The sequence below is a fragment of the Xylocopa sonorina genome, chromosome 6 (assembly GCF_050948175.1).
Source record: "Xylocopa sonorina isolate GNS202 chromosome 6, iyXylSono1_principal, whole genome shotgun sequence".
NCBI classification, from domain to species: domain Eukaryota; kingdom Metazoa; phylum Arthropoda; class Insecta; order Hymenoptera; family Apidae; genus Xylocopa; species Xylocopa sonorina.
This window is the reverse complement of record NC_135198.1, coordinates 2,485,441-2,513,354: the sequence shown is the minus strand read 5'-3', so window position 1 is coordinate 2,513,354 and position 27,914 is coordinate 2,485,441. Positions and strand designations below refer to the sequence as shown.

The following is a 27,914-nucleotide window of genomic DNA, read 5'->3' as shown; positions in this document are numbered from 1 at the left end:
TGCGACGACTTGCCAGTTTTTACCATTACTGCTCTTGTGTTGTGTGCGATGCATTCCCAAAGTGATTGTTCCTTTATTATTTTATCGTTAATCTGTGTGCATTGAACGATAATAAGATAATGATTCAGTTTTCACGAAATGGTTGCGCAACCCTTTCATTCTGAGAAGGATGTTAGAGATTAGAGAGCATTACGAATCCGTGATTAGGGAATTTCTAATAGAAGATTATTTTTTAATTGGACACGAAAGAAGCGTAATGGTGTACAGACGTTCGTATCCATGCACCGCAGATCGCAGATAACATTAGACAATACCGAAGTCGGATTTATCGTCTTACAATGTTACGCAATACTTGTAGCACTTCCCTTCGAGCTTTACAGGCTTCCTCGATGCAACCCTTTTTTTTACGTGTCGCGCTTCTCCGACCGTGTAACAGAAAACCGTCGCCTTTGTTTCCCCTTTTCTTCTGTTTCCAACAATAACCAGATACACGCATTTCCCTTTTCAGGTTCTGGTAACACTGTACTCGTTCCACTTCTCTGCGCTTTAATCCGCTGCTCTCTGACGGAGCACGGACAGTAAATTTCTTTGAATATTTCACGCTTCAACTTTTAACGCGTACTAGGAAATTTGTAATTAACTTTAACGTACAGTTGAATATTTTGGACCTTTCGAGTAGATTGACTGTGATGCCTCGGATCACGTTCTAGGATCACGTTCCCTTTCCGAACAATGCACCGGAAGTTCCGCCAGGCCACTGTCCTCTAGGAATTACGTTGCTCTCACCTCAGACCTCGTATTCAACGACTGAGAGACGGTTTCGTTTCGTCGACTAAATTGTCCTTTGAATTCATTCGACTGGTGTCGATCGAGTTAACCGTACAATTGAATCCCTCGTTTAAGTCAAACAAAAGATTATTAAGAGTATCGTATACTCGTGTTCCGTTTGAGCAGACGGAGAAATGTGAATGTTTGCTCCCGAGAAATTGGCGATAGTTGCCACGACTACACTTCTTTTCACGCTACCTTTTCTAAAGCTACCTACTCCTATTTAGAAAGGTGTTAATTAGGATAATCGGTTCGACTGGAAGAGAATAACACGCTATCGTTGTTAATTGAACGCAACCGAAAGCGGGAAATTCTACGCACGCGATGATCAATTCCTGCATACCGAAACGCGAGTTAATTACTTGACGTCGCAAATGGCGGTGGGGCAGACGCGACAAAAACACGGAACAAAAGGGGGTGGAAAGCCAGAAGGGGCGCCTTCAAGTTTTTAGCCCGAGCGAAAGGCACGAGGCACTTTGTCCGCGAAAATAATGAGATGTGTGTCTGACGGACCTTGAGAAACGAACCTCAGAGACGGAGACCAGACGAATCCGTTATTTAGAGTAGCTAAAGGATTTTCTCAAAGGAAATAAATCTGTACAAATACAGAATAAACATAAAACTTTCGACTTGGAAAATTCGAAATTAAACTAAAATATTCCCAACTATTATTCGACGATGATTTTATGTTACAAGCTGATGGAGGAGCCGACAAAATCGATAGTATCGCGTATCAGCAAGCAAGGAAGTCGGAATATTCAATCAGAGTGTTCGATATACCAATATTTACCGTGTAGAGAGATAATGGATTTCTTCATTACGATAATAACGGGTCTCTCCCGTCGGGATTGCGAGGAGGAACGTGAAAAGTGACTCGGTGGACGGATTTGAAATCGCTTTTCCATCGCTTTTCCATCGTTTTTCGACGCTCCCTTTTATGGGCCGTGAGCGAGCCGGTTACTTTCCCTAAATCAGCCACTGAAGCCGGCTTTGCCGTCGATCCTATAATTTACAATCCAATACTTGACTGCATTTTAAATCTGAAAATATAAATAACGGGCGAGAACTAAATAAAGAACGAGAGAATCACTGAGAAAGGTGGCAATAAAACTTTCCATGTATAATGTTTGAGCGAGAAGAAAAAGAGGAAAGTTTACAATCACCTTTGAACGTTTTAATCACGTTGTGTCGCAAATCGGCGAGGCGTCCGCGCGTTTACGCCAGGAAGATCATCTTCCGCAAACGTGGCCGTTAATCCTCGTGCGTCGTTACGAACCGGAAATCGACTGAGCACGGAGGTCGAGGTTCCCTCGTGTTACAAAGCCACGGTTACGTTGCACCGTGCACCGTGGGCATCGCGTAATGCTCGTACCAGCCAGCTGCATGGAAACGAGCAAGTAACAAGTAACAAATGAAAAAAAGTTTATCATCGCGTTATCATCGCACATAAATGAATTTATTATGGGAACTGATAACCTGTTTTCAATTATTCCTGTCTTTTATTTAATATTCTAAACAACGTTCGTTAAAATTTTATTGAAATAGGATACATTTCGCGCAAAGAAAGTTGAGAAAAAAGTTGACCATTTTGTTTCCGTTCCAATCGCGGTTTCGTTCGATGCGAATTTGTTGTTCGTTAGGTGTTTGTAATTACAGGAAGAGAAGGAAGCTTTATTTAGCATTGTCGGTCAGCTAACTTGTTAGCAACTAACTCGTTAACGTGGAAAACACGGGTCATGGAACTGGCGGTGATGGTAGAAAACCCTTTGAATAATTAAAGAAGGGCATCGCAGTCAGGTGAGCGGCCGGTGCACCGATACAACAGACTCGCTGTCGTCCACGGTTTCGATCGATTTCTCAGAGTCATTGACCTCCGGGTATGATTATGCTAATACCTTGTCTCGACCGTTTACCAACGACACCTCGGTCTGTCCGAGACGAAATTTCCATCGCGGACCGCTTCTTCTCGAACATATAAAAGACGAAATTTTATCAATTTTTAGTGAAACGTTGAATGATCTTTTCCTTGAAACGCAGACATTGATTTGAAAAGCTTCTTTGTAAATTAGTGGTAGTGAAAAATTAGTCAAGCTTGCGCAAGTTTGACATCCAACGTTTTAAAAAGAAAAAAATAATTCTAATCAAAAACTGAACGGATACATCGCAAACACCTAAGTTATGATAATTATGGTACACGGAAAATAACGAATGTATTATTAATACGGTAAAAGCCAGCAAGGTGTTAATTAAGTAAAACTGCGTTGGAGTACTCTTTAGTAGGGTAAAAAGAATCCGTTGAGTAAAACGAGGTTTATTTTCAAGGTACACGCTCGAATAATTTCTACGGTTAATTTACGAAGCGAAATCTTATTAAAAAATTTCCTGAAAAATAGGGGAGGAAATATCTATTCGAAAATGAGGGTCCCATTTTAATTCAATAGTATTATTTGAGACTTGGAAAAGTTTTACTAACCGTTACAAGAAAAGCAAAACTTGATTACTTAATTTAATCATTTCTTTCAGTCGTGTGAAATTGATTGGGGAAACTTTAGTTGTACAGGAGAGAATTCGAATGGTTCCTTTACGATAATATGAAATTTTTTTGAAGGCTTGTCAATTTTGAAAACTTTTCTTTTTCTCCGTATTAAGTTATTCTTTCGCGACTTTCAAAATTCTTGAAACTGATTTTCTGTTCACTTTAAAGACTTTGGCAATTTTCAATCGTCAACTTTCAATTGTCGAAGTAACCAATTTTTTTCGTCGCAGCTAAAATTTTTTCTACGTATACTATAATACTTTCCATTTTAAAGGGGAAATGAAATATGCTAACTACTTAAGTAACGCTCACTCTGTGCTACGAAGTAGTTTTACATTTTTAATTGATTTGTTTAAAAATTTCACATTCGTTTGGCGTTTCAAACAGCAGTAAATGAGAAAAGCAAATTTTTCAAATGATGCTTTTATTTTCTAACAGAACGTAACGTATTCGTTGCAAAGATCGCTGCTTCGAACGCGCTCATAAAAGGATTAACGACGATCTTTCTGTTCGCCATTATCACTGACTATCGCTAACCAGCTCTGTCCCTCGGTTCGTAGAACTTGATTAACGCTGGCCTCCGTTTTGATTGGCCCGTCTGCAGCTGGATCTCCTTTTCGTCGAACTCTAAAACGGCTGAATTCACTTTCTAAATTTCCATTCGTCTCTAAAACAATGAAAAAATCTAAGTTTGCTTTTATCATCAGATCAGTCTATAAGCAATGTAATCCTTTCAAAAATGAGACGATAAATCGTTGAAATCTGTCGTGAGAAACGATTTTAGTCATTTATTTTTTAGTACTACATATTTATTCCATTGTTTTTTGAATTTCTAACGATTTAAGATTTCTCATCAAAGTTCTATGATAGAAACTGTCAGAGATTTACAGAAGTACTTTTAGAAGTACTTTTTTAAATATCCATTCTTTTTTCCGTTCTATCGAAAAGTAACGAGATCAGACGGGGGTTGGTCGAGTTCTCGGGTTCAGAATTCTGTCTGTTAGCACGAATCTTCCTTAACCAAATGATTCATTGAAACGAATTTTTCCGATTGAATCCATTAAGCGTTGGAAAAGTGTAAACGTCGAGAGCGTTCCGTTGCAAGCGATTTAATTTCCAACTGAACTCGCGGACGCAAATTGAAATTATCTAGTCGCGGGACGAAAAGGGGGATGAACCGTGTTACGAGTTACCCTGTTCCGCCTTTCGCTGATAAAATGTCTCTTATGCGGGAAAACCTCTCGCTTTTATCAATTTACGTGTAACTTGATGCATTCAAAAAATAATTACGAGATGATGTTCTTTCATTCGAGCTACGAAAATTTGCGAAATAGTCATTTCTTCGTGGTATGTAAAAAAATCTTCTACTTTCTTGAAAAACAATAAAATTATTCTCCATCGATATGTAAAGATACCCACCATTATGTCTCGTTACTCTTAAATAGTTTGAAGTATTACACACAGGCATTAATTAATTTATGCATCATTTTAAAGAAAATAGAAACAAAACCCAAGTTGGACAGAATTGTTTTTAATATAAAGAAATTGAAAAGAAGAGATACATTTCAATGATTTAACATAAAATGTTACTCAAAATGAGTAGTATAAAAACAAGCATTCATATTTAAATACAAACCATCTGTAATTAATAAAAAAAAAATTCTTTACGAGGGAAAATCTGAGTATGAAGTGTAGAAGTGAACAGATACAGTTAGAATTGGATGCAGGCCGTGTTAACCCGTTCGGTGCCGCTTTTGCGGTGGCCTGTACGTCCGCAATAAATCCATCTGCGCTCGTGGATTCGCGTGATCCTCCGATGCGCCAGAAGGACCGGCGCAGGTTGCACCAGAACCGATACCTTCGCGATGCGCTACGGTTTTAGAATGTAGAAACTAGTTCCTACGTATAAGGACACGGTTTGCATGCGAATAGCTCGTGTCGCAATTTCACAAGTCGGTTCGTTCGAATCTTGTTGCTCGATGGAGTCGAAATTCTTCAACTGTGTGCAAAATAAATAAATCTTATCATTAATTTGTGTTACGTACAGATTGAAACAAGCGTTCGAATTGACGAGGAATTACTAGTTATGTTAATAAACGTTGATTCATTTAGAATTATTGATAGTTTCGAGCTGTTATTGTAAGATTATTTCTTGGCTTCCTTTTTTTCTGTAGCTTTCTCTGAACGCACATTCTATAACATTTAAATGGTAGCTTTGCTCGTCTGAAATTTTGGAACAAATCTGTGACCTAGATAGAAGCATAAAGAGAGTCCAACACGGTCAAGGTAACATCGAAACGCTGGTTTCCACGCGATTAAATCTACAAATCCTACTCCAAAATTACCTTTAATTGCCATTATCCAAACATTACATACAGTCATTTGTCGAAATCTTATAATATAAAATACCACAATCATTTTACAATGAAATTTCAAGCATTTCAAAAAGAACCGAAGGTTTCGACCAATCAAGGATCATATCAATTACGCTAAAATCATAGATGCCAAGTAATCGATAAGATAAATCGCTCGTAATTAAAAACAAGAGAACACGAAAATCATTATGGGTACTAATAAATAATGAAATAATAGAAAACCGTATTTTGGTTAGCTCCTCTTTGTCCGTCGACCAGAACGCTGCGTTACCAGAACGTAGATGGGAAAAATCAATGCAGCTGGTCCAGGTGTCTTAACACAACCGGTGACCGGTCATCGACGTTTGATCCATTTTTCCCAGGAGCGACCAGAAAATAAATTTCCACCGACCGTCCTCATTACGTTCACCCTTCGACCTGGCACAACCCTTCCTCCTGACCTACGCTCCACATTCGGCCGTGTCCCCGTTTCGCTGTTGTTCTCGCCCCAAAAACGCGGTGTCGTCGCTGCAGATGGAAAACACGCTCTTTAACCCTTTTGCAGTCTGCTTGCATGCATCTTGCAGTCATTTATTTGAAATTCGCGTCTAAGGACGCCTCCTCGATAGCTACGTGTAAACAATGCAGTTTACCGAATGATATCGAGTCGCACTCGACGAAGGAGTGCAAATTATCAAGTCATTCCTCAATGTGTATCAATTTGTCATCGTTTTATTAGTTAGCAATATTTTTAAATTTATTCAAACACAAACCCTTTGCACTCTTCTGTCCCTTTGCACTGGACGTGAGTAAAGAAAAAGAAAAAAACAAATATAAACGAACAAAGTTTTAGAAAACAAAATTGTCTACAAGTAACAATGGAGAAGTTGAAAGATGTTGACACGAAAATTGAAAAATAATTCAGGAGATTTAACAATCGCTCTTTCTGTTCCAGGAATGCTCACTGTTGTAAATGGCGCGCCACATTTTGATATCGCGTTGTCGGAATGGAGGATCATCGTGACCCATTACGGTGGATTAGCTGGTCTAGCCTTCGTTGGACTCCTTCTGGCTGCGATTTTACCCTGCGTAGGCCTGTTCTTTTGTTGCTGTAGATGCGCCGGCCATTGCGGTGCCAGAAGTCAACCCTTCGACAAAAAACACGATCATTGCAGGAAAGTGATGCTCAGCATGGTGCTGATAGCCGTCGCCACTATTATTCTGTAAGCATTCCGTTTTATTCCAAAACTTTTTTACACGACAATTTTTCTTCTATCGTCGCGTCAAATTTCGTTTTATACTTTATTTACTTTTTTATAGAAGATCTTTACTTGTGTCTCGCTTAGAATTATTGTATTGGTATTAGTAATTTGTACTTGAAGAGTACTTTTGGACACAGTCTTTATCACCCTTTGCACTATCAATAGGGAAACTATTGCCAACCACCACCAGCCATAGAAATATTTACATCTCGAAAAAAAAATGTAGCATTTCTGATAAAGTTGCGGTGAAATAAGTTTATAATTTTAATTACTAATCAATTTTGATATCCTCCTCATAGGAAACATCTCTCAAAGAGAACATTCAAGTGCAAAGGGGTAAAACCTTATTTTTAAATTACACATACTAACGTTTTGCGCTTTATTTCTATTTTACAATTAAAAAATAATTATAAAATGTTGCATGCTTTACAAGATTAAAAAAGAAGCAATACAACTGTGGCTATTATAAAAAATACTGTTCATATCTATAGAGAAAGCAGCAAATGTGAAAAAATATCGAAGATAGTTTTCCAAATTTCAAGAGAACCTTCGAAAACTTATACAGGATAATAAAGTCTCTAAAATGGGAATATTGGGGATAATAAAGTTTGATGAGAAATAGCCCTCCCTTGTATCACAACTTGTGAACCACTTTCTAAAAAACATTACTTACCAAAGATGACCTAATATCTCGGGAGAAAAATGACCAATGACTTCCCAGTTTATCCTCGACCCGAATACTTCTTTCCCCAATTAATTTCCCCCGGTTCGACGAGGTTTGCCAATATCCACACCAAAATGATTGCTCGAAACGCGGATAAATATGATTGATCAACGATATTCCATACCGCGACCATTGTACACTCGTCCATTCTTTCATCCGCGATACCTTTTCACCTTTTTTTTCTATTTCTATAATCACCTTTCAAGAATAGTCGTTTTTAATGTCCTTCACTCCGAATACACAAAATTTTATATCAAATTGTGATCTGAATCAAACTGATGTAACACGGTACGAATAAATCGCATTATGGAAAGGTTGACTGTACTCTTTTACTAAATGACTGATGATTGTGTTGCTCGTCTCGAATGAATTAAAATATAGTGGTATTTAACTCGGGAACCGAGCCTCTTGTTCAGATAATCATCCCCATTGCTAAAACAGAAGTATTGGCTAATTCGTGGAGTTGATAATGCTCGGTCATATTGGGGCTTTATTCACTCTTTTCCAAATGAGAAAAATTCTTGTGGATTATTTACAATATATTAATCAAATACCGTTGTCGTATCAATAAGAAACGACATACATTCATTTTAAAAAGGGATAAATTTCGATATGGCTTGCAGGTTTGGCGTGGTCTGCGCCTTTGTCACCAATGAGTACATGCAGGACGGAACCAAAGAGTTGCCAAGCAACGTCAAGACCAGCCTGAAAGACGTGAAGCTCTATCTGAATAGGACGAAGCAAGAGATCAACAAGATCCTTGTCGAGAATAACGAGGAACTGCGAATTAATCTGAACAACGTGCTCCAAGCCAGCGGCAGCATCGTCACCAAACAGCTAGCCAATTCCTCTAACGCGGTCTCGCTGACCAATCTGAGCAACATTATGCATGGTTTGGAGTCCATCAAGGAGGACCTCAGCACCGTGGACGAAATCACCAACTATCTGAGATCGAACGCTACCTACTTGGATTATAGTAGGAGATTCACTCTTTTTTTTTTCTTAACGATCGAAGAAGATACTCGAACACCAATTTCGATCCCTAACGTCGCGTTACCACACCGAGAGCCCATTGCGATCGACGAATTTTTCGATCAGGTGATCTAGCAACTCGAGATGATTTTGCGCAGACGAGTGTATTACAAAACATAGGATGATTTTATATAAATTAATTTACAAAAATTTATTTTATTTTATTTTTAGTTTGTCGAGTATGAAATTTATTTTCGATATTCTTTCGCTAAATTGATCGCAGGCTGTCCATTTATTAGAGTCTGCCATTTTCGTATTCATTACCTATTACTCTAATTTCCTGATTTTTTCCACTTAATCCTATGTCATCGTCTCTATCGCTGCTTTCATTTTCTCTCTCGCTAATTTTTTCCTCGATATAATCGATCACGGTTTTCGATAGCTCAAAATCAAATTCATCTTAACTCGAACTAATTCTACTTCTGAAATCCATTTTTGGCCAACTTTTATCCAAATTAATTTTCCTAAAACTCTTTAAATATTTATTATTCTTAATAATGTTAGAACTTTTTATTCAAAGCAATTTAAATCGAAATTCAAAGTAATTTTTATTATTCAAAATGTTCATTGTCCATTAACTTATTACCACTACTATAAAGTGAATATAGACATTTACAACATTCATAGCTCGACTATTAATTATACTTTATTTACAATATGGGAATCTACTGTTTATCGATTTGCATATTCGTGAGTTTGGCACAAGACAAGCGGCACAACTGCATAAGTCTATAGAATAGGATTTTTCCTGTTGAAATATCAGTCGTTTAAACATGTGCTGAAATTTCATTTCTCTGTAATAAATTAAATGAATTAACATTAAAAAAAAAGAAATACTCTTAATATATTAAATATTGTAGAAAAGAGATAGTTTTACATTCTAGGCCGGTGGTTCTCAAACCTTTTGAAGTTGAAACGCATTTAAAGTCCTATAAATAATTGTTGACACACTATATACAAGTATCTAAGAAATATATTAGAATAATTAAGTCAAATATTAGAAGAAAAAAATTTGCGATAAAAAAAATTTATCTTAACTGTTAGAGCATACGCTAGTAAAAAAAAACGCTGTTAATTAATGTAATAATGTTGTTTTAACACTTTCGTATCGAGCTGTTTTTTACAAACTTTTTATATATATATTTATACATATATATTTTAGTAATCTAAAGATATTTTAACATACATGTATCTAAACTCCAATAATTACTTTTGTAATTAATATATTCTAGTAAAATTTTCGCGTGCACACGTGTCGCAAAACGAGAATTCTCGAAAAAAATAAGAATTCCTGATTGGGGAATTGGGGGTTTCATTTCCCGATGCGAATGTCGTAAGAAAAAGAGCGATATTTCCAAAGTGAAATGGTACAATAGAGTAACTATATTTGTTGTTACATCTGAACGCATGTTTCTCTGAAACATTTTGTTAGAGCGCATCCGGAAATCTTCTGCATACTTTAAGAACCACTGTTTTAGACGAATAGCATTACAACTTGGGCTCGAACGGCTCGAATATTCTTTCAACATCGAAAATTCGATCTTCTTCGATACGTCTTCCAATATTTATTCCAAACGACGACGTGTAATAAATTAGTATTTTAATATATTTGTCGATTCTAAATATAGCTGACATATTATTTCCGTTTGTTTCAGCTGTGCGACGCCTTAAGAGCAGTCTTCTACACACGCTCGGAGATTGCAAAAGCCACCAGTGCAAGGACGTTTTGCAGAAATATAATGTGAACGACATGAAGATTGAGATACACTTCGACAAGGTACATTGCGTTTTGCCTCTCCGTGTCGTACGTCGTCACCTTTGTCGCTAATCTGTGTTTGTTTTCACCCTTCTAGTACATGGATCGATACTTCCCGAAGGTAAAGATTTCATTCTCATTTCAGTAGTACTTTTACTTCCTCTCACTTTTATTTCTCTGCATCGATTCAATAGAAGACGCCATCGATTTCTATTTGTTCGCCACCTTCTTTCGTTTCGCTTTATTCTGTAACTTGATGGGGAAAGGTAACTAATTTAGAAGCTGAGAGGCGGATTAAGCCAACGCGGAGGCTGTAGCAAATGTTGGAAATTTGACTAAAACAAAAACATTTTCTGCTCTAGGCGCGAGACCCCTCGAAACGTGGGGCCTGTAGCATTTGCTACTTTTGCTACATGGCTAATTCGACCCTGTGTTAGAAACCAACTGATTTGCTTGCGTTTGAATCGTAATCGAGTAAGATAGGTATGCCGATTGTGGCCCGCTCGAGCTTTGCCTGTTTCCCTTTTCTACACAGAGATCAAATTGAGTGTTTTAGTGTTAAAATTGTAAAAAATTCAAAGGGCGAGGTTAACCCTTTGAAATTGTATAATATAAAGAAATTTGTCAATTATTAGTAAAATTTGTCGAACATTTATTATTCTTAATAATTTCAGAATTTATTGTTGAAAACAATTTTAATTGAAATTCAAAGGAATTTTTATTATCAAAATTTTCACTATGCAGATGCCAATTTTCGTTTGAGTTCACTTGAAACAAACGCCAAGTGCTTCTGATTTTTTTCTTCCCGTCCACGCGGATTACTAAAATAATCGTATACCACATAATCACTGCAATTACATAACACATTGCCAGTAATCATATTATCAGAGAACAATCGTGAAATTTAATTTTATCCTTCTCGCAAAAACCTCACCGCACCGATCCGACATCGCTTGTGCAGCTCTGAGCAAACAAATCACTCGATACGAGCGTTCATTCGATCGCGCTGACAATTGGAACACATTGGGAACCGGGCCACGATCGTAGAAACACCTACCTTAGTAGACCAATGGAAAGTTGGAAAATCCTTTTCGTTTAACCCTTTGCGCTCGAGAGACGACTCTCAGTCGCCACAGTTAAGAGTTTTTCATCTCATTCAGTTTTTTAACTCTTTGTCGTACGATTAAATTACAAGAAATTAATTTTAAATACAAAAAATTTTCAGTTATTTCATTACCTTAAAGACTAAAGTTATTTTATTACTTTTTAGTATTTCCATGTAAATTGACGATAATACCCAGTAATGATTACCTGTTATCTTCTTTGGAGCATCCCAATTGGCATTTAATCAAATTCTAAGAAAATCTACCTGACTCGACATTCTCCTTTTTCACTTTTTTCACTCACTTTTTGACGCAGTATTAGGTATAGAAGTATTTCACGTTACCTGTAAGCAAAATCATTTCGAGATTCCGAGATTCACCAAACCGAGCAAGTCGTCGAAGGTAAAGGGTTGAGCCACGAGAACAATTAACTATCATTTATTTTCTTAATGGACGCCCAGCCATTGATTTGCCGAATAGAGTTACTGTATAAAATTGTTTGATTCCATGCCTACCACTAAATAGCTTCAGTCTGTAAGTCATAAGCTAAGGCATGCAAACTTTCGATTCTCTGTACCTAATCCAATATATGTGTGCATCATTAATCGATGGAATCTCTCGTCTAAGTGATGAATCGAAACCTGTTGAAACACGTCTTGAGCATAGTGTACACTTCGCGTCTCTAACCGTGCACACTCTGCATTCTATCAGTCTGCGATGAAGAGCTTCCGAGTGAATTCACAGAGTCCAATGCACTTTCCGCGACACCGTTCACACAACTGGGGCGAAAGACACAAGCATGACACTTTCCCACCTGTGCATCTCTATCTCAGACCCTTTTTACGTATTTTCAATTACGTTCGATGGTGAATTTTTGTCAACTTCGAAGCGCTTCGTGTTGATGTGTTTACTTTGACTTACTTTCAAAACTATCAAGACCTATTATTTATAATTTAACAAGTTCTAAACGTCGAATCGCCTGCTCAAGGTAGCTCGAACTCGTCGCGCGAACACAGTCGAAACGATTCGAAGTGTTTCAAAGGGCATCGCTAGATACAAATTGTTAACGAGCGATTCCCTATTATTCTTTCAGCTGCCAGACGTCACATCAGTCCGGAACAACATCACCGCGTTGATGAGTACCGAATTCGTATCTGAAGTTAACAAGGGCAAAAATTCATTTCTGAACATCGAGAAGGACATCCAAAAGGCCGTGCATGATACCATCCCCAGCGTCGGCGCAGCAATCGAGAATTTGGGCAATTATTTGTCCTCGATCGCGAGGAACATGACAGCGTTCCTTGACAACCTGAACTCTGACATAGATAGAGTTTATATGAAGCAATTGGACGTCGCGCAGGTTCAAATCGATCAGTATTCACCGTACAGGTAAACAATGAAGAATCAATCGTATCCAATTCTATATTTTGCCAGCTCGATCCTTGCTACGATCTCCGAGGCATTTTTAAGTCGACTGCGTTTCCTCTGTTGTACTCCCTGGTGAGGGAATGTCTTCTGTTCCGGTCGACGCTGAGGAACAATAAACGCGGGATCTGCAAAAACTGATTTATGACGCGTCCGTGAAAAACAAGCTACTTTTGATGGACTTGTAGAAAGATTACAGATTTGCGGAGCCTAACTATGTTAATAATTAAGTTTCGAATTTTCGGTGCCCTCGAAACGTATCATAAACGTAATCATAAACAAAGTTATTTCTTTATGGTCAGTTGTAGACAATTTTTGGAGAAGCTAGAACGTATTGAAATGAAAGATACTTCGAGGACCGTGTAAGGATTAAGCAGGTCATATGTGTTAACGATTTGTATATTCCAAGATTTTCCTTTGAAATACTTAAAAGGCACGTTCACGTTCTTTCTAGATACTACTTGGGTCTTGGGATGTCAGGAATCGTTTTGACAGTATTAATGTGTCTAACGTTCGGTCTTTTCTGCGGCATTTGTGGGAAACGTCCCGATGGCTATGGAGACGATTGTTGCAACAAGGGATCTGGGGCACGCTTCCTTATGATGTAAGTTTCGAACAATGGCAATATTTAGCAGACACGGTTTTGCATAGCAAATATTTATTATTGCAAATACTTGATACGTTCCATGCGATTTGTTTAGGGCTGTCTGGATCATCTTTCTTTTAACGAGCGTCCTGATGGTGATCATTGTCGCGCACATGGTCACCGGCGTTCTGGTTCAAAGGGCAATCTGCGAGCCACTGAAGAACCCAAACGACAATAGGATGTTCGCTCTAATCGATGAAATGGTACAGATCAAGAAAATGTTGTATCCCTCAAATCCTAATGTCGACTTGAACGTGAGCTATATAATCACGTAAGTATATCAATCTATATAGCTACTATACTAGCAACCTTGACGAATGGTGTATATATTATGTAGGAGTGAAAATATCTTTATCAAGGACTACGAACGAGTTACGATAGTTACAATTGTAGAATTGTAATTCATTGCAGAGTATCCGGTTAACTAACAAAATTTGACTACGACTGGTACCTAGTATCGTTAAAAAATTAAAAATATAAATGATTTGTTGTCGCATTACTGTTATATTATAATATTTCACCCATACGTTTCTATGTTTTTTCTTCTCAGAAAACGACAGCCTTTCCACAGAATATTGTAATCTCTACTTTGCTCTCTATTCTTTCCGCGAGTACTCAACTCCACTGTTTCGTTCACATCTGAGATCCCTCGGAATATCTAAATCGTTTCTTTATTTCAGACACTGCCACCGTAAGGAATCACTGTACCAGGTTCTGAACTTAAAGTACGCCTTCGACCTGACACAATTGCGCGACCATACCGGCCGCTCCGACATCAACAGCACTATCCAAAAGTTATGTAGTCAGATCAGATTGTCATCGAAAGTGATCATCCTCTCGGGCGATGCGAAGTCGAATCTGCAGAAACTCGCGCAGAGTGGCCTCAGCGACATCAGTTTCTATAAATACGAGCAGTATCTCGCGGACAACATCACGAACATCAATCTACAAGATCTGGCGCAACAGTTACAGAAAGTGGTACTACAGCTACCAGCGGAAGAGGAGGCCATTAAAGGCAATCTGAGTGCGACCGCGCTGGAACTGCAGGAAAAACACGAGCAGGTCGTGAAGCCTCTGCAGATGTATAAGGAAATATTAGCAAAGAAGGCTATCGCGCTGGAGAAGAACATAAAGTTCAATCACAGCTCGATGGAGGAAGCCATTAACAGTGTAATCGGGGAGGTGACGAGGGTGCAGGATTTCTTGAACAACGATGGACCACGATACGTGCAAGATGTGAGTCTTCTTTGTTCATTCCCGTTATAATTATAGACAGCTAAAGTACTTTAACTCTTTGCACTCGGACGTTAACTACCAGCAACAGAAAACTTTTATTTCAATACAGAAAACTTGAAATAAGAATTTGAAAACTTGAATAAGTTTAACCACCGCAATCACTGATCAATTCCAATGTCCCCTCAAAGAGGTCGATCGAGTGTGAAGTGTTAAAATATTAGTGAAGCACGTTGCTTCGTATCGAGCGCTGTGAATATGTGAGAAAGGAGCGACTCATTTCATCTTGGGCCTGTTACTCGTAGGTAAGAGTAAAATATAGAGAGAATAAAATGGCGGAGTCGCGCCTTAGACGCATATATGTTAGGGACAATATCGTTTGAATTGCAATCTGGATAAGAATTCGTTCGCTGCAACGTTCCGAGGATAAATTAAACGATTTTTGCTTCCAGCTAGCAGCTAACTTTGGGAACGCTTTGCTTCGTCAAGTTGACGATTATCTCGAGCAAGCTATTGATCAGGCGCAGTACAATGTGGGGAAATGTGGTCCTATCTCAAACGCGTACAACGCCACGCTAGTCGCAGGGTGCAACAGGATTCTAGATCCATTCGTAAGTTATTAACAAAATATGTTTACTTTAATCCTGCTACGGTGTTTGACATTTTTTTTTTATTTTAACGAATACTCGTTTCTTCAAAAAAGTTTCATGCAAAATATTTATTAAAATGAATATAATTTCTTTATGATCGTCTCGAAAGCTTTTTTAACCCTTTACACTCGAAAGAAAAAGTAACAGCATTATTATTTTCATAATATTGCATTGTCTCAATCGAAGAGCCCTTGAGTGCAAAGGGTTAAAGAAAGATATCACGAAAAATATTTCAAAGATCGAGCAGATGTCCAAATAGCAATAAATGCTATTTTATATCTCTTCTTCGTGGTCGACAGAACGGTTTTTGGGCGAGTGTCGGCTGGTGCTTGGTCCTCTTCATTCCAACCATAATCCTCTGCGTGAAACTAAGCGCGTTATATCAAAAATCGGATCCGTATCCAGGGCCTCTGGTCGAAGCGTAAGTTTTTCATATTTTTATCCGACTTAAACCCGATCGATAAACCAAACGCTATTAAATGTTTCCAAGATCTGATTGGATATCATTGACGCATGTTAACTTGAAGATACAGATGCCTTCTTCATTATCGGATCATGAAATTATTTAGCGTAATTTGTGAAATTTAAGGAGATGGATCTAACTCTAGAAACGCGCGTTAATTCCGTTCTTCTTCCTTGCTCCAAATGGTGCATATATTAAGAACAATTTATTTTTATTTTTACGTGGCATGAAATAAATTTTTATGGTGATTTCGAAAAGAAGAAATAATATGCTATAATTTGAAATAAATTAATAAAAAAATAAATTAAAAAATAAATAAAACGCTTTTCAAATAAACGTTATATTCTTTTCCAGGTGATTATAAATAATACAAAATTTACGGTGATTAAATTAAAAAATAATTTTTATGTAATTAATAGAGAAGAAATTTGATTAAATTTTAAAATTGCCTCACGTTTGGATAGTAAAAATCGTTAACCAAAACGTTTCTCAAATATCTCAATTGCACAATGAAAGAAATAATTTAACGTTGTTTCTAATAAATTCATTAGGTATTAAGAAAAAAATGAATTAATCATTAAGTAAAAACGTACGAATAGATCCATCCCCTTGGCAGGAAGAAAAGAAAGATTATAAGTACATAGAAGTTCCTTGATACAAGGTTTCGAAACAATTAGCTCAGGAATGAAAAAGAAATTGGCGCGATAATTACCGAAAGAAATTATAGGGTAACTACCGAACAAAAATTCTACGAAGTCCGATTACTCATTACATTCACTCGGATACAATCAGCTTCAGTGATTTCTTCGCTAATTTCTGGCCGGCAAATTCTAAATAGCACCTTTTACGTAGAAAGTGTTGGAAGTTTTCTGTTTCAGTAGTTATAATCGAGCTTCTCTCCAATTATTACCCACAGCATGCACCCACCTCGCGCTTGCAATATCTTTTATTTTCTAGTCGGCATGAATCGTCCCACTATTTCATTTAGCGACTATCGAAATCGCATCGCCAATTCACCGAGCAAATCTCGGCCCGGATCGATTAACGTGTTATTACTTCGTAAGTGCGACTCGTTGCCTATTTTCTTCTCTACTTTTTTCTTCTTTTTTTTTTCATTTCGTTCTCTCGGTATACTTGTCCGCCATTAACCGATCGATCGTATGCGTCTTTTCCTCGCAAGAATGTACTACCACGAAAGACAAGATTAATTATCGACAAGTATTCTTTTCACGACTGGAGAATTCGATTGTTCGATCTTTTTAATTAATTTTTTTGCAAATTCTTTTCATTAGAATTTGAAGCGAAACAAAACTATGAGAGACAAATTTTCGTTACTCTGCAAAATATGGGAAACAAAGTTGTATACTTTACTTTTTAAGTGATTGAAACTCAGTTTGAAGCAGTGATATTATTCGCTGCTGTTCGCCTTGAAATTAATGGTATCAGATTTTGAGAGGCATAAGAAGACGCAATTAGAGAAATCCATCGTATCTCCTGCTAACTTTTCGGTTCCAAATAGAAGTCGTCAGACGATCGAATCCCTAGCCACGGTCCAATGCTGTAGTTTATATCGATTAAGTTAAAAAGTAGCTGTCTAATGTGTGGAATGGTTGTTGGAATCTAACCGCTAACACGCTCCGTTCCAGTGAATATTTGTATGACGCGTACGCAGACAGGGATAACATACCCCTTACTCAGTAAGTATATTACAACAACAGCCAAGATTGCTCGCATGATGATTCTATGTTGGTAGCCTGGCGGCATGCACGCGTAGATAACCCTGTTACGCTATGAACATATATATACCTTACAATACATCCGATTCGGTACAGTATTGACATTTTAAATTCACCCTTTTGAAAATCAACTTCATCTTTTGGTAAATCACATTCACCCCTTTGTAAATCAAATTTACGGAATTTTGTGCTGTTGCTCTTGAAACGTTCAAGATTCCTACAAAATTTGCAGATAGGATGTTCCTCTTAGTTTATCGACCCTGTTTATCCCTTATTAGATATTCCTTTTTGTACAATATAACCTGTATCAAATATTAAAATATATTGCAATTTTTAAAAATTCTATATTATCGCAACTTTTACTTATATAGTTTTGGCGCTTCAAATTCAGCTTTTTGCAAATCAAATTCGTGCATTCGCAAATCAAGTACTTCTACTTAAATATTTTATTTAAAGAAACAACAAATGTGAACGAGATAGGAGAAAGTAAAAAATTACATTTAAGAGGTTACAGATATTTATTTAAAAGTAATTACCAATTCATTAAAGTTAATACATATTACGTAATTCATAATTATATAATTAACAGTATGGATGTATGAAGATTGTGTATAAATATAATTTATATATCGTAGCTTAATACATGCGTACATAATGGCGCTGGTATAGTAGTTGATGATGACTTAAAGAGTTGGGGATAGTTATATTGTTCAAAATATCAATGTATTTGCGTTTTCTTGTTTATATTTGCACACAGTTTTATACATAAATAATACATACATTAATTATGTAATTATGAATTACGTAATATGCATTGACTTCAATGAAGTGGTTATTTATTCCGCAATAAACATTTGTATCTTTTTAAATAAAATATTTTAGTAGAAGTACTTGATTTGTAAAAGGTTGAATTTTGCTTTGCAAAAAGATGAACTTGATTTGAAAATAAGTTGAATTTAATTTGCAAAAGGATGAATTGATAAGCAATATTGTACTCTTCGCGCCACGATTTTAAATATACAGGGCGTTCCAAAACGAAAGGGATTATTTTGGATCAAGTGAAATAAGATGGAAACCACGAACAACAAATTGCAGTTGAAGCTTCGCTCGCGGCAGAAAAATAATTTCGAAGATCCAACTGCGCGTCTATGAATCTAGAGGCCCTCCGATCACACTTGCACTGACTTTTGGATGCATTGTATTTTGCTATCAATGCAATTTCGTTCTTGATTTTCCTGTTATTCGAATAAGAACTTATGGAACGACTTCTTTCCGTAGCTGAATATCTCGTATTTCTTCAGAATCATAGAGAATCGTAATACATAGAACGAAAAAAATGGTATTAGATGGTTCGATTCGTTAGAATGATTATTTCCTTTGTCTGCATGAAGTAACTGGTAGATTCAATGTAGCGAACCTTTCAGACGAGGTATTGTAGAATAAAAAGTATGAAATTTTATGAAGAATTATTTGTTTGAAAAGAGAAATTGTAAGACAATGAAATTTTGCAACTTATGATCCTGCACTGTTGCTTCGATTATTTAAGTAAAATAGTTTCAACTTTACAATTAATTTCTAGCTATCTGACTTGGTTTTTAACACCTTCTCGGCTCTATTATTCCAAAGTCATCAAACGAGCTTGTTAAATATCTCTTCTTTAACAAGTGACAGTGATTGATTTCGATAAAACTCAACTAAGTTCTGATTAAACTTATCTAATGAAACATTAACAAGAATTATTCTATAAATTTCATTAAAAACAACCAGGCAATCGCTAGAATTCGTTCCTTTATAAAACGATACAGAAGGCTAAGAAGGTATTAACTTCTCGATATACTAATAACTAACGCTCGTAAACTGTCCTCCCGATGCTTTCAATTAGCGATTTCCGTTAAAAAGAAATCTTTCTTTCTAACACGCACACACACACACACACACACAGAAGACATATCGCGATTTCAGTCAGCCTTTATCCGCGAAGCTACTTAGAACACTGTTAATTACACGTGAACACCCAGAAACAGCTTAGCGAACAAGCGTATACACACACCGATTTCTAACTCTAACTCGCATGACGAGTGGCGTTTCACACCGGACCGAGACCGACTGAAACCAATCGAATTTTCTTGCAGCGTTCACGATAAGAAATACGTGTCGCACAGCAGAGACTCTTTCGCAAACTTCGAATACTACGACGGGCCAGCGGGTGGATATAGCGAACGTGAAAGGGTCCCGGAGGCGCATCAGAGCACGTCCCACTATCACCACTATTCCAGATATTCCGACGTGGCGCCGAAGTAAGTGCTCGCCGATTCGCTCGAACGATCCGCGAAACTGTGATACCACTTAGAGCGATAGGATCGTTCGCCACCGCAAAATATACGCGATGTTTCGAGAACGAACCGTGTTCACTCAACTGTTATTCTGTTAATTGGGTAATTTCGTTGTCAGAAATGAAATAAAAATCGCGCGTGAAATAAAAAATTAGTTTTTAACACGTTGAATGCCACGATAATTATATATTTATTTTCATCAGTGACGATGGTAGTTTTGAAATGTTAAATTTCAATACTTGAAATTGACTGTTATTCTGATTATCGATTTATATCAACACTTTGAAATCTAAGTGTGTCATATGACGCATCGCGCAATTTTCTTTAGGTTTAAAGTTATCGTAAAAATAAAAATTTTATAACTATTTCATTTGAAAACAATTCAAATCCAAACGTATCAAATAATTATACCAATATACCAAAGTGTTACTTTTTATTTGTATACAAGAAACATATCTCTGCAAATATCGATTGCAGCAAATGTGTTATATACATAATAGTTTCGTCGAATTACGCAAATATAAAATTTATTATTATTTTGCAACCTAAGTCAATTATATGAAACCATGAATACTGTTTTTGTATTGATAAAAGTTTGTTTCCCTCTTTCTTGTAATAAGTAGGGAGTGAATTGTTTTGCAGTAAAATTATTTAGTAATCCTGTATAAGTAATTAAAATTTCACGTCTCACCCACAACATAAGGAAAAAATCTTAAAAGTCCATTATAAGAAACTAACAAGTTGCGATTTTTCCAAAATATATCAAAATCCTTCAGCACCCCGTACTCAGCTGTATTAAAATGACCAGGACCGTGGCGTTAATGGCATTCAACGTGTTAATGAAGGAAATAAATGATTGCGCTTAAGATATGCATCGAGTCGACTCGTTTATTACCCATTTAACAGGATCTGCATTGAGATCAGCGAAGAAGAATCATGCTGTCGCACTAAGAACTTCTTTTCTCTCCACTCATTTCACTTGGATCGTCACTTTGCATTCGTTAAACGAGTAAAGAAAAAAAAAAAACAAACAGCAAAGAAAAAGAAATCTGTTATTGGATCTGGCGAAGCGTAGAATGCGGTCTTTGGGGGTTGCAGACACGCGAGAACTGATTCTCGCGGATGTCGCCGCTGTCAATCGTGCTCTTGAACTTGATTCTCGGCTCTAAAAGATCGTTGACTCTCCTCTCATTTTCCTCCGGTTCACCACGTTCATCTCTGGTTTATTTTACAGTTCCACCCCCACGTGGCGAAGCCACGAACTTACCGCTCCCTCCAAAACAGAACCTCACAATAAAGTCTTTAGCATATCGATAGAAACGCAGTAAGTCCTGTAATTAACTTTCGGTGCGAGAAAACTTAAACTCAGCTTTCTGTGACACATTTTCTGTTACGCAACTTTTCTGTTCACCGACCTATCCGAGCGGTATACCCGTAACTTTGGAGCCTAAATTTTTGCCACCACCGAGCTTTCATTCTTTCTTTCTTCCATCATCTGTCTGTCTGTCTGTCTCTCTCTCTCTCTCTCTCTCTCTCTCTCTCTCTCTCTCTCTATTTCGTTTTTTTTCATTTCTTCTCTCCCTTCACCGGTGAGCAGGGTTCCCACTCATCGAGCGACATTCCTACTTCTGCATTTTGCTCCTCCGAGTTCTTTCGGACGGTCGACTTAATCGACGATGGGATCAAGTTCTGAATAGAGAATTGCACGATACTTGATGCATTTATGGTGGTATCTTGAAACTTTTCGAGCCGCGGTAGATGCTTGTGGAAAATCCAGTGAATGGCAAACCTACCCCTAATTCGATTCGCGCCGATTTATATCATTTCGAAAGAAATCTTACGTTCGTTTCACGTTCAATTTTGTGCAGTAAGTTGATCGTGGATAATAGAGCATCACGTTTTTCCTCTTGCTCATCATATTTGAGCCATTCATTTTTAGAGTGGCTTAAGTCCATTTTTGAACAAAATCAAGCTAGCTATTTTAATATTTACATTTCTATTTATCTTTTCATTTTGAAGCTAATTGTAAATAATATATTTAAAATCAGTAAGATTTTAAAACAACTACGATGGATGAGAATCTAAGGAATAAGAAGAATATTATAGCTTACATTGACATGTGTGTAGAACAGAATAAAAATATTTTAAAGTAGCTTTAACGTGGCTAAAATTTATCGGAATTGCTTGAATATAATTCAGAAATCATATATATTCTTAGTATCAGAACATTCATTCTTATCGAATGACCGAGATTTTGGCGTCGTAGTAATGAAATATAGAATAAGTTGAGTGTTGTTTTTTTAATTAGAAGCATTTTCAATTATATCTGGAATGGTCTTGGACTGTTTTTTCGACTTTGATGACAAATCTAGCTAATAATTGCTATTATTTTAATAGAAATTGTAAATTTAACTTTCTAGCTATTTTCTAACTTTATTGAAACGTAAACTGTTAAATATGTCAATTTAAGCAGAAATAGACTTAGTCAATTCCAAAATAAATGGCTCATTTTCCTATCGATAACCACAAAAAGGACTGTACATTACGTTTCGTAACTATATTAATTGTAAGTATGAAAAAGGCTTTACACGTAATTGTGATATAGTATTTTACTTTTAATTCGGTTTTTAATAATCATAAGTATGAAATAGATTTTACACGTAATCGTGATAAGGAATTTTAGTTATAATTCTGTTTTCAAACGAATGTTTTCATTTATCTTTATATACGTAAGATACACACGTAGCCATTGATAATCTGTGAAGATGCATGTCAGATTTGTACACATATCGTTCTTATTTATTGTTAAACAGAAACTTTTGCCTGTCTTTTTCTGTATTACAGAATATTTTCATTCCAATGCAAATCATAGTGTACAACATTTGGAAACTTGTACGTGGTGTTATAGTTACGAAACGCTGTTGTAGATTGCATGATTCACCCTGGTATCTGTAAAACATACAACCGCGAATTTTGTTCACGTTTTAAAGAAATTAAACGACTCTATGAATATTTATGGAACTGCTAATTCCATGAACGTTTGTTGCGATATTTAAAATCAAAATTATTCAGTCCACTTTCTAAACGGTCGAAACGTGGATTTTCTTTCTTTTATTTTTCAATATCTCGCGACTTACTGCCGTTTTCTCGTTTCGTTTACAAATATCACGTGTAAAGGAACATTTATTTTCACATTTATTCTACGCAGTAGAAGTTCGTTTGTGTAAAATCAATTTTTAATTAACTTTTAACGTATTGATACGTTAATGGAAATAGCAAGTGAATCTTTACCATTGGAACAATTCTCAAGTAAACGAAATTCTACTATATCGTACACGAGGCATCATTAACCCTTTCGTATCCACAGATAAAATTTTTAACCCCAAGGCAAGATGTTTGTTCCGTCCTGATTAAAGTATTGGAACTATTTATTGTGTTACTCGATTATCGCCATTATAATTAAATCGCAATAAAAATATAAATAGTAATAATTAAAATAACAATGATATTAACCCTTTGTACTCAGATGTCTCCTCTGAGGAGACACTAGAATTTATTAGTGATTACAGAAGTAAAACTTATTCCAATGCAACTTTTTGAGAAATTCATGCTTGTCTGAAGTTTTATATTGAAATGGTATTTCTTTACTGTTGGAAGACGTTAGCAATAATTTCTATTGTTTTTAGCAATAGTTTCGGTTGTTTTGAGCGATAGTCTCTGTTGTTTTGACCAATAGTTTCTATCACTTCTAAGCAATAGTTTTTATTGATAATATCCGAGAAAGCGGCGAGTGCAAAGGGTTTAAGCAGGTTTTCTAATATATTGTATATAACTCTTTCATTAACAGTTACAGAGAAATATTACCGTTTACTTTGATTTCAATCGTAAAATACCGACCATATCGACCAAATAAGTTCATTACTCACTTTTTAATCAATCATATCGTGATAAAAATCATGCGTAAAGGGGTTAGGTGATGCAAGAGTACGCACCGAGAGGTTTCGAACAACAATTTCCAGCGCAGGGTAAAAAACCGCAGTTCCAATGAATTTCAACCAAAACTGTGTCACAATTAAAAGCTTCAGCCGGGATAACGAGCTTTGCGTTTATTTGTTCAAATATTTTTCCGATTGCCAGATAATATATACGCGAAATTCTGTCAGAATCCATTACGCCGTCGCGACATCAGTCGCAATTGTTATTATTGGCAATTACGAAGTAACGGAATTGAATTTTGTCGCATCTCGTACACGCGAAAGGATTAGCAGCAGAATTAAAAATCTACACGGTTCACCGTGTGCAATCGTTTTCGGTTTCATCCGTGTCACTTATAGAATGCCTCTAAGCCAGTGGTCCTTAATCTTTTTCAAGCCGTGCGGTTTAAAGCAAGGCTTTTGAACCTTTTCGAATTCAAGAACACAACGAGAAGGAGATTGTTCCTTTTGAAACCCTTTGTTCCCTTTGAAACAGTTTTTTTTTTATGTAATTATGTTACTTAAACCACAGATTGAGCACCACTGCTCCAAAAGGGTTCGAGTTTATTTCATTAGATTCCAATCCAATACCCGCGCAAGTGCTACCACTTGTTCTCCAAAATGTTCTGTAACGTAAAAAACCAGAGAAAGGGAGGGAAAAAAGGAAACCAACAAAAGCTACGAAAGTATCGTTGCAAGATGCGAAATGTCATCGACACCATGCAAGCTATTCTTGATCCCATCCGTACGTATCTCATGCAACCCCGTTGGTCACGCTTTTTTTCCCGGTTATTTCCAGGTGAGTGGGAACCTTGCGGGGGGGCAACTTCTCGCGTCTCTCAATACGCCTCTGCACGTAAGTCGCAAGACAGATTGTTATCAATTGTGTCTCCGTACTTTTCCTTGGTTCGTTCTTTTGTTCGACTCGTTTGCATCGCAAGCAATAGCTTCGCTAGAGCTTTTGCGAGAGAAAAAAATTCAGAAAAGACCAGATCTTACAATTGTGTGCTAAGAAAAAAAAAGAAAGAGACTTGCGTGGTATACCAGCATCTATCGTTCTACGCGCCATCGTAACAGTAAGCGAGTTCGATCGTACTTTGAAGACACACAGGATACCGATAAGAGCATGTCCGAGTTCAAAATTCGAGTCACCTTTTCCGCAGGACGTTTGACGATACAAAAGTTTAATTTGATTTCGCTTCAGCAGCTTCGTCATTCGTTTGTTCGCTAAGGCATACGTACGCTGTGGCAAAGATATAACTTCGTTCGATGTTCGAGAATATTATACCAATCTTTTTTTATTTTTTTTACTTTTTTTATTTCTGTTTTTTTTTTTGTTCGATACGTCTGATGAAAAATAGACAGTAAATTCTGCGAATGAGATTGGTATTCTCGTGATTGAACTGATACTAGGGATGCTATTGCAGAAATTGTGACTTCCCTAATGGCGGTCCTCCTGGTTACCAACCGGCTGTCGCAGCTCCTCCTCCGCTTAGCACGGAATACGAGCGACCACCTCCCTATTACTATTATCCTGGGCCAGGGTGAGTTTTCGTAAATCGTTCAATTTCACTTATTCACAGAAAATGTATTTCAACTATCATTCATCGATTGATCGTCGAAGCGTACTTCGTCCATTCATTTGAGGAAAGCGTTAACCCTTTACGATCTAATGGTATCACCGACTGTGGAATTAGAATTTAGTGATTTCAATGCAGCTTATTAACCGTTTGCACTCGGATGTCTCCTCTGAGGGAACATCAGAAGTGATTAGCGATTACGGAAGTTGAACTTATTGCATTAGCAATATGGAATTTAGCAATAGTTTCTATTTACTTTGAGCGATAGTTTCTGGGGATCTTCTGGTCTTCCAGGAAGGCGTCGAGTGCAAATGGTTCAAAAATTTTTGTTTCGAGATACCAAATTCCCAAATAACTGTGAAGGTATTAGATCAAATATGTCCGCTATTCCTAATGTTACGTCTAATTGTTTCTCCTTCGCTGTGAACGTCACCATTAATTAAAACGCAAGCTTATTTAACACCTATCGCTCCATGAATCTACGAAACCTGACTCACAATTAGCAATTAACATTTATGAAGTGACATTTTGAAAGAAATATAAATTGTTATCATGAAAAATCACAGTTCTAACGCGTGACAAACATTAATCCGTTTAAAAGACACGTGGTTGCCTTTTAAATTGATCGTCAAAGGATTACGCTAATAATTACTCCCTAATTCTTTCGTCAAATGGGAGTCTCACAGTGACCTCTCGTGGCTAAAATTAGTGGGAGTGTTGCAAAGATTTTTGCATATTTTTCATAACACTGAGGGGTGGCTACTGACATCGAGCTTGAGGGTTATATATTGTACAAGTACAAAGAAAGAATTAAAGAGAAAAATACTCGTTACATTAAATGTTATCGTTAATATTAAGCGGAATTAGAGGGTGCTGCGGTTCCACAGTGTGTAGACGCGAGCCGCCACTGGACCCTTATATCCGTACAAACGATCCATACGAAGGGCAATCTCGAAATCTGTTTCAGGGACACGAATTAGGAAACAAGTGCCGTGGCATGCACAAAGGTAGCACTGTGCAGCGTGGCTACCCACAGTCTCACCCGCAGTTACAAAAGGACGCTCAAAAAGAAAGGGAAACCCGGATGCAAGCGAGACTACGTTTAATTGCAGCGTTCCTGTTTGAGCGTGCCACGGACCGTGCGAACGGCGAAATCAATTTAAAGACCAAGTTTGATACAGACTGAGGTAGGCTAAATGGATCATTCGCGGCTGAGCGCGTGCACCGCGGTCAACGCGTGCGATTCGTTTCGTTTAGTATTAATTTTCGCGCGTACCACTGCAGGAAAAGTTGCGTGGTATCTCAAACGCGTTAGCCCTTAGTTTTTCTTCTTTCTCTCTCTTTTTTTTTTTTTTTTTTTTTTATTTTTTTTTCTTTTGCCGACCAACGAATCTTATTGCATAACGTCTGTCTGAACGTGTATCACTTTTGTTCTTCCCTTCTGCTCCTTGTCGCCTGTTTCTTTATTACTTATTTTTTAATTACAAGACGAACCGCAACGAAGCGATCGTTCGCGGCTAGCCAATCGTCGAACGATCCGTCTTCGACACGACTGATGTCTCGTTTCACGTTTAATGTTTTCTTCCATCGAATGCCATCGCGACCGAAATCTCTCGTTTTCTATGTCGTCGCTATTCGACCTGTCCTCGAGATTCGCGTGCGTTATTTAGCTGTAAGGTTCGGACTGACCGAGTTCTCGAGGACGCGTCGATCGTTCCAGTCGCTTCAGAAGCAACTTTCGCGAGGATGTCCTTTCCGTGAAACTCTTGGTTGAAAATCCTCCCCCCTCCCCTCCCCTCCCCTTCCCTCCCCCCTGTTCACGTTTAAGTTCCTAATACAGACCACGCAGGATTGTAATCATCGTCTGCATTAGTTAGAGCGTTGAAACGCGAAAGTCGATCGTCGTGCCTCCCTTATTGACCCGCTGGCGTACGCTTCTCTTTCGTCGAGCGCCAATTACAAAGGGGAACCAATCTTTGTTGCTTGCGAAGGTTAACGAACGTGTACATATAACATTCAGCCGCTTGTGTCTTATGAATTTTCACTGTCTTTTACGTGAACTGCCTACCGAGGAAACGAGGAAACCCGAGTGCACAGAATTCAACTGGAATCGACAATGACGAATCACGCGAGGACGCCGACGAGCCGTCGCGTCGCCAGGGAAGCCGAAGCGCGATCGATACGCGCGCACATTGACCAGTATTTTCTCTTTGTTCGTTTGATAAGCACAAAAAGTCTCTCTTTACATAATTATAAATGTATGTGTCAGAGTTTGGAGC

The 27,914-nt window shown here is 37.4% G+C and overlaps 2 protein-coding genes across 2 annotated transcripts in view; one reads left to right on the top strand and one right to left on the bottom strand.

Annotated features, from left to right (window-relative positions):
* LOC143424594 (prominin-1-A) overlaps positions 1–26,827 on the top strand; it is a 75,639-nt gene extending 48,812 nt beyond the window's left edge. Inside the window, 16 exon segments of the mRNA XM_076896742.1 lie at positions 6,674–6,941; positions 8,328–8,680; positions 10,392–10,513; positions 10,590–10,613; positions 12,121–12,129; positions 12,689–12,984; positions 13,475–13,624; positions 13,722–13,937; positions 14,347–14,902; positions 15,352–15,510; positions 15,849–15,970; positions 17,659–17,709; positions 19,881–20,045; positions 21,316–21,405; positions 25,483–25,599; positions 26,603–26,827. Of these exon segments, the coding sequence (XP_076752857.1) occupies positions 6,674–6,941; positions 8,328–8,680; positions 10,392–10,513; positions 10,590–10,613; positions 12,121–12,129; positions 12,689–12,984; positions 13,475–13,624; positions 13,722–13,937; positions 14,347–14,902; positions 15,352–15,510; positions 15,849–15,970; positions 17,659–17,709; positions 19,881–20,045; positions 21,316–21,405; positions 25,483–25,599; positions 26,603–26,615 (2,711 nt within the window). The 3' untranslated portion in view covers positions 26,616–26,827.
* Positions 1–27,914, bottom strand: part of Maf-s (MAF bZIP transcription factor K) — a 475,183-nt gene that overhangs the window by 291,389 nt on the left and 155,880 nt on the right. The gene's annotated exons all lie outside the window — the stretch shown is intronic.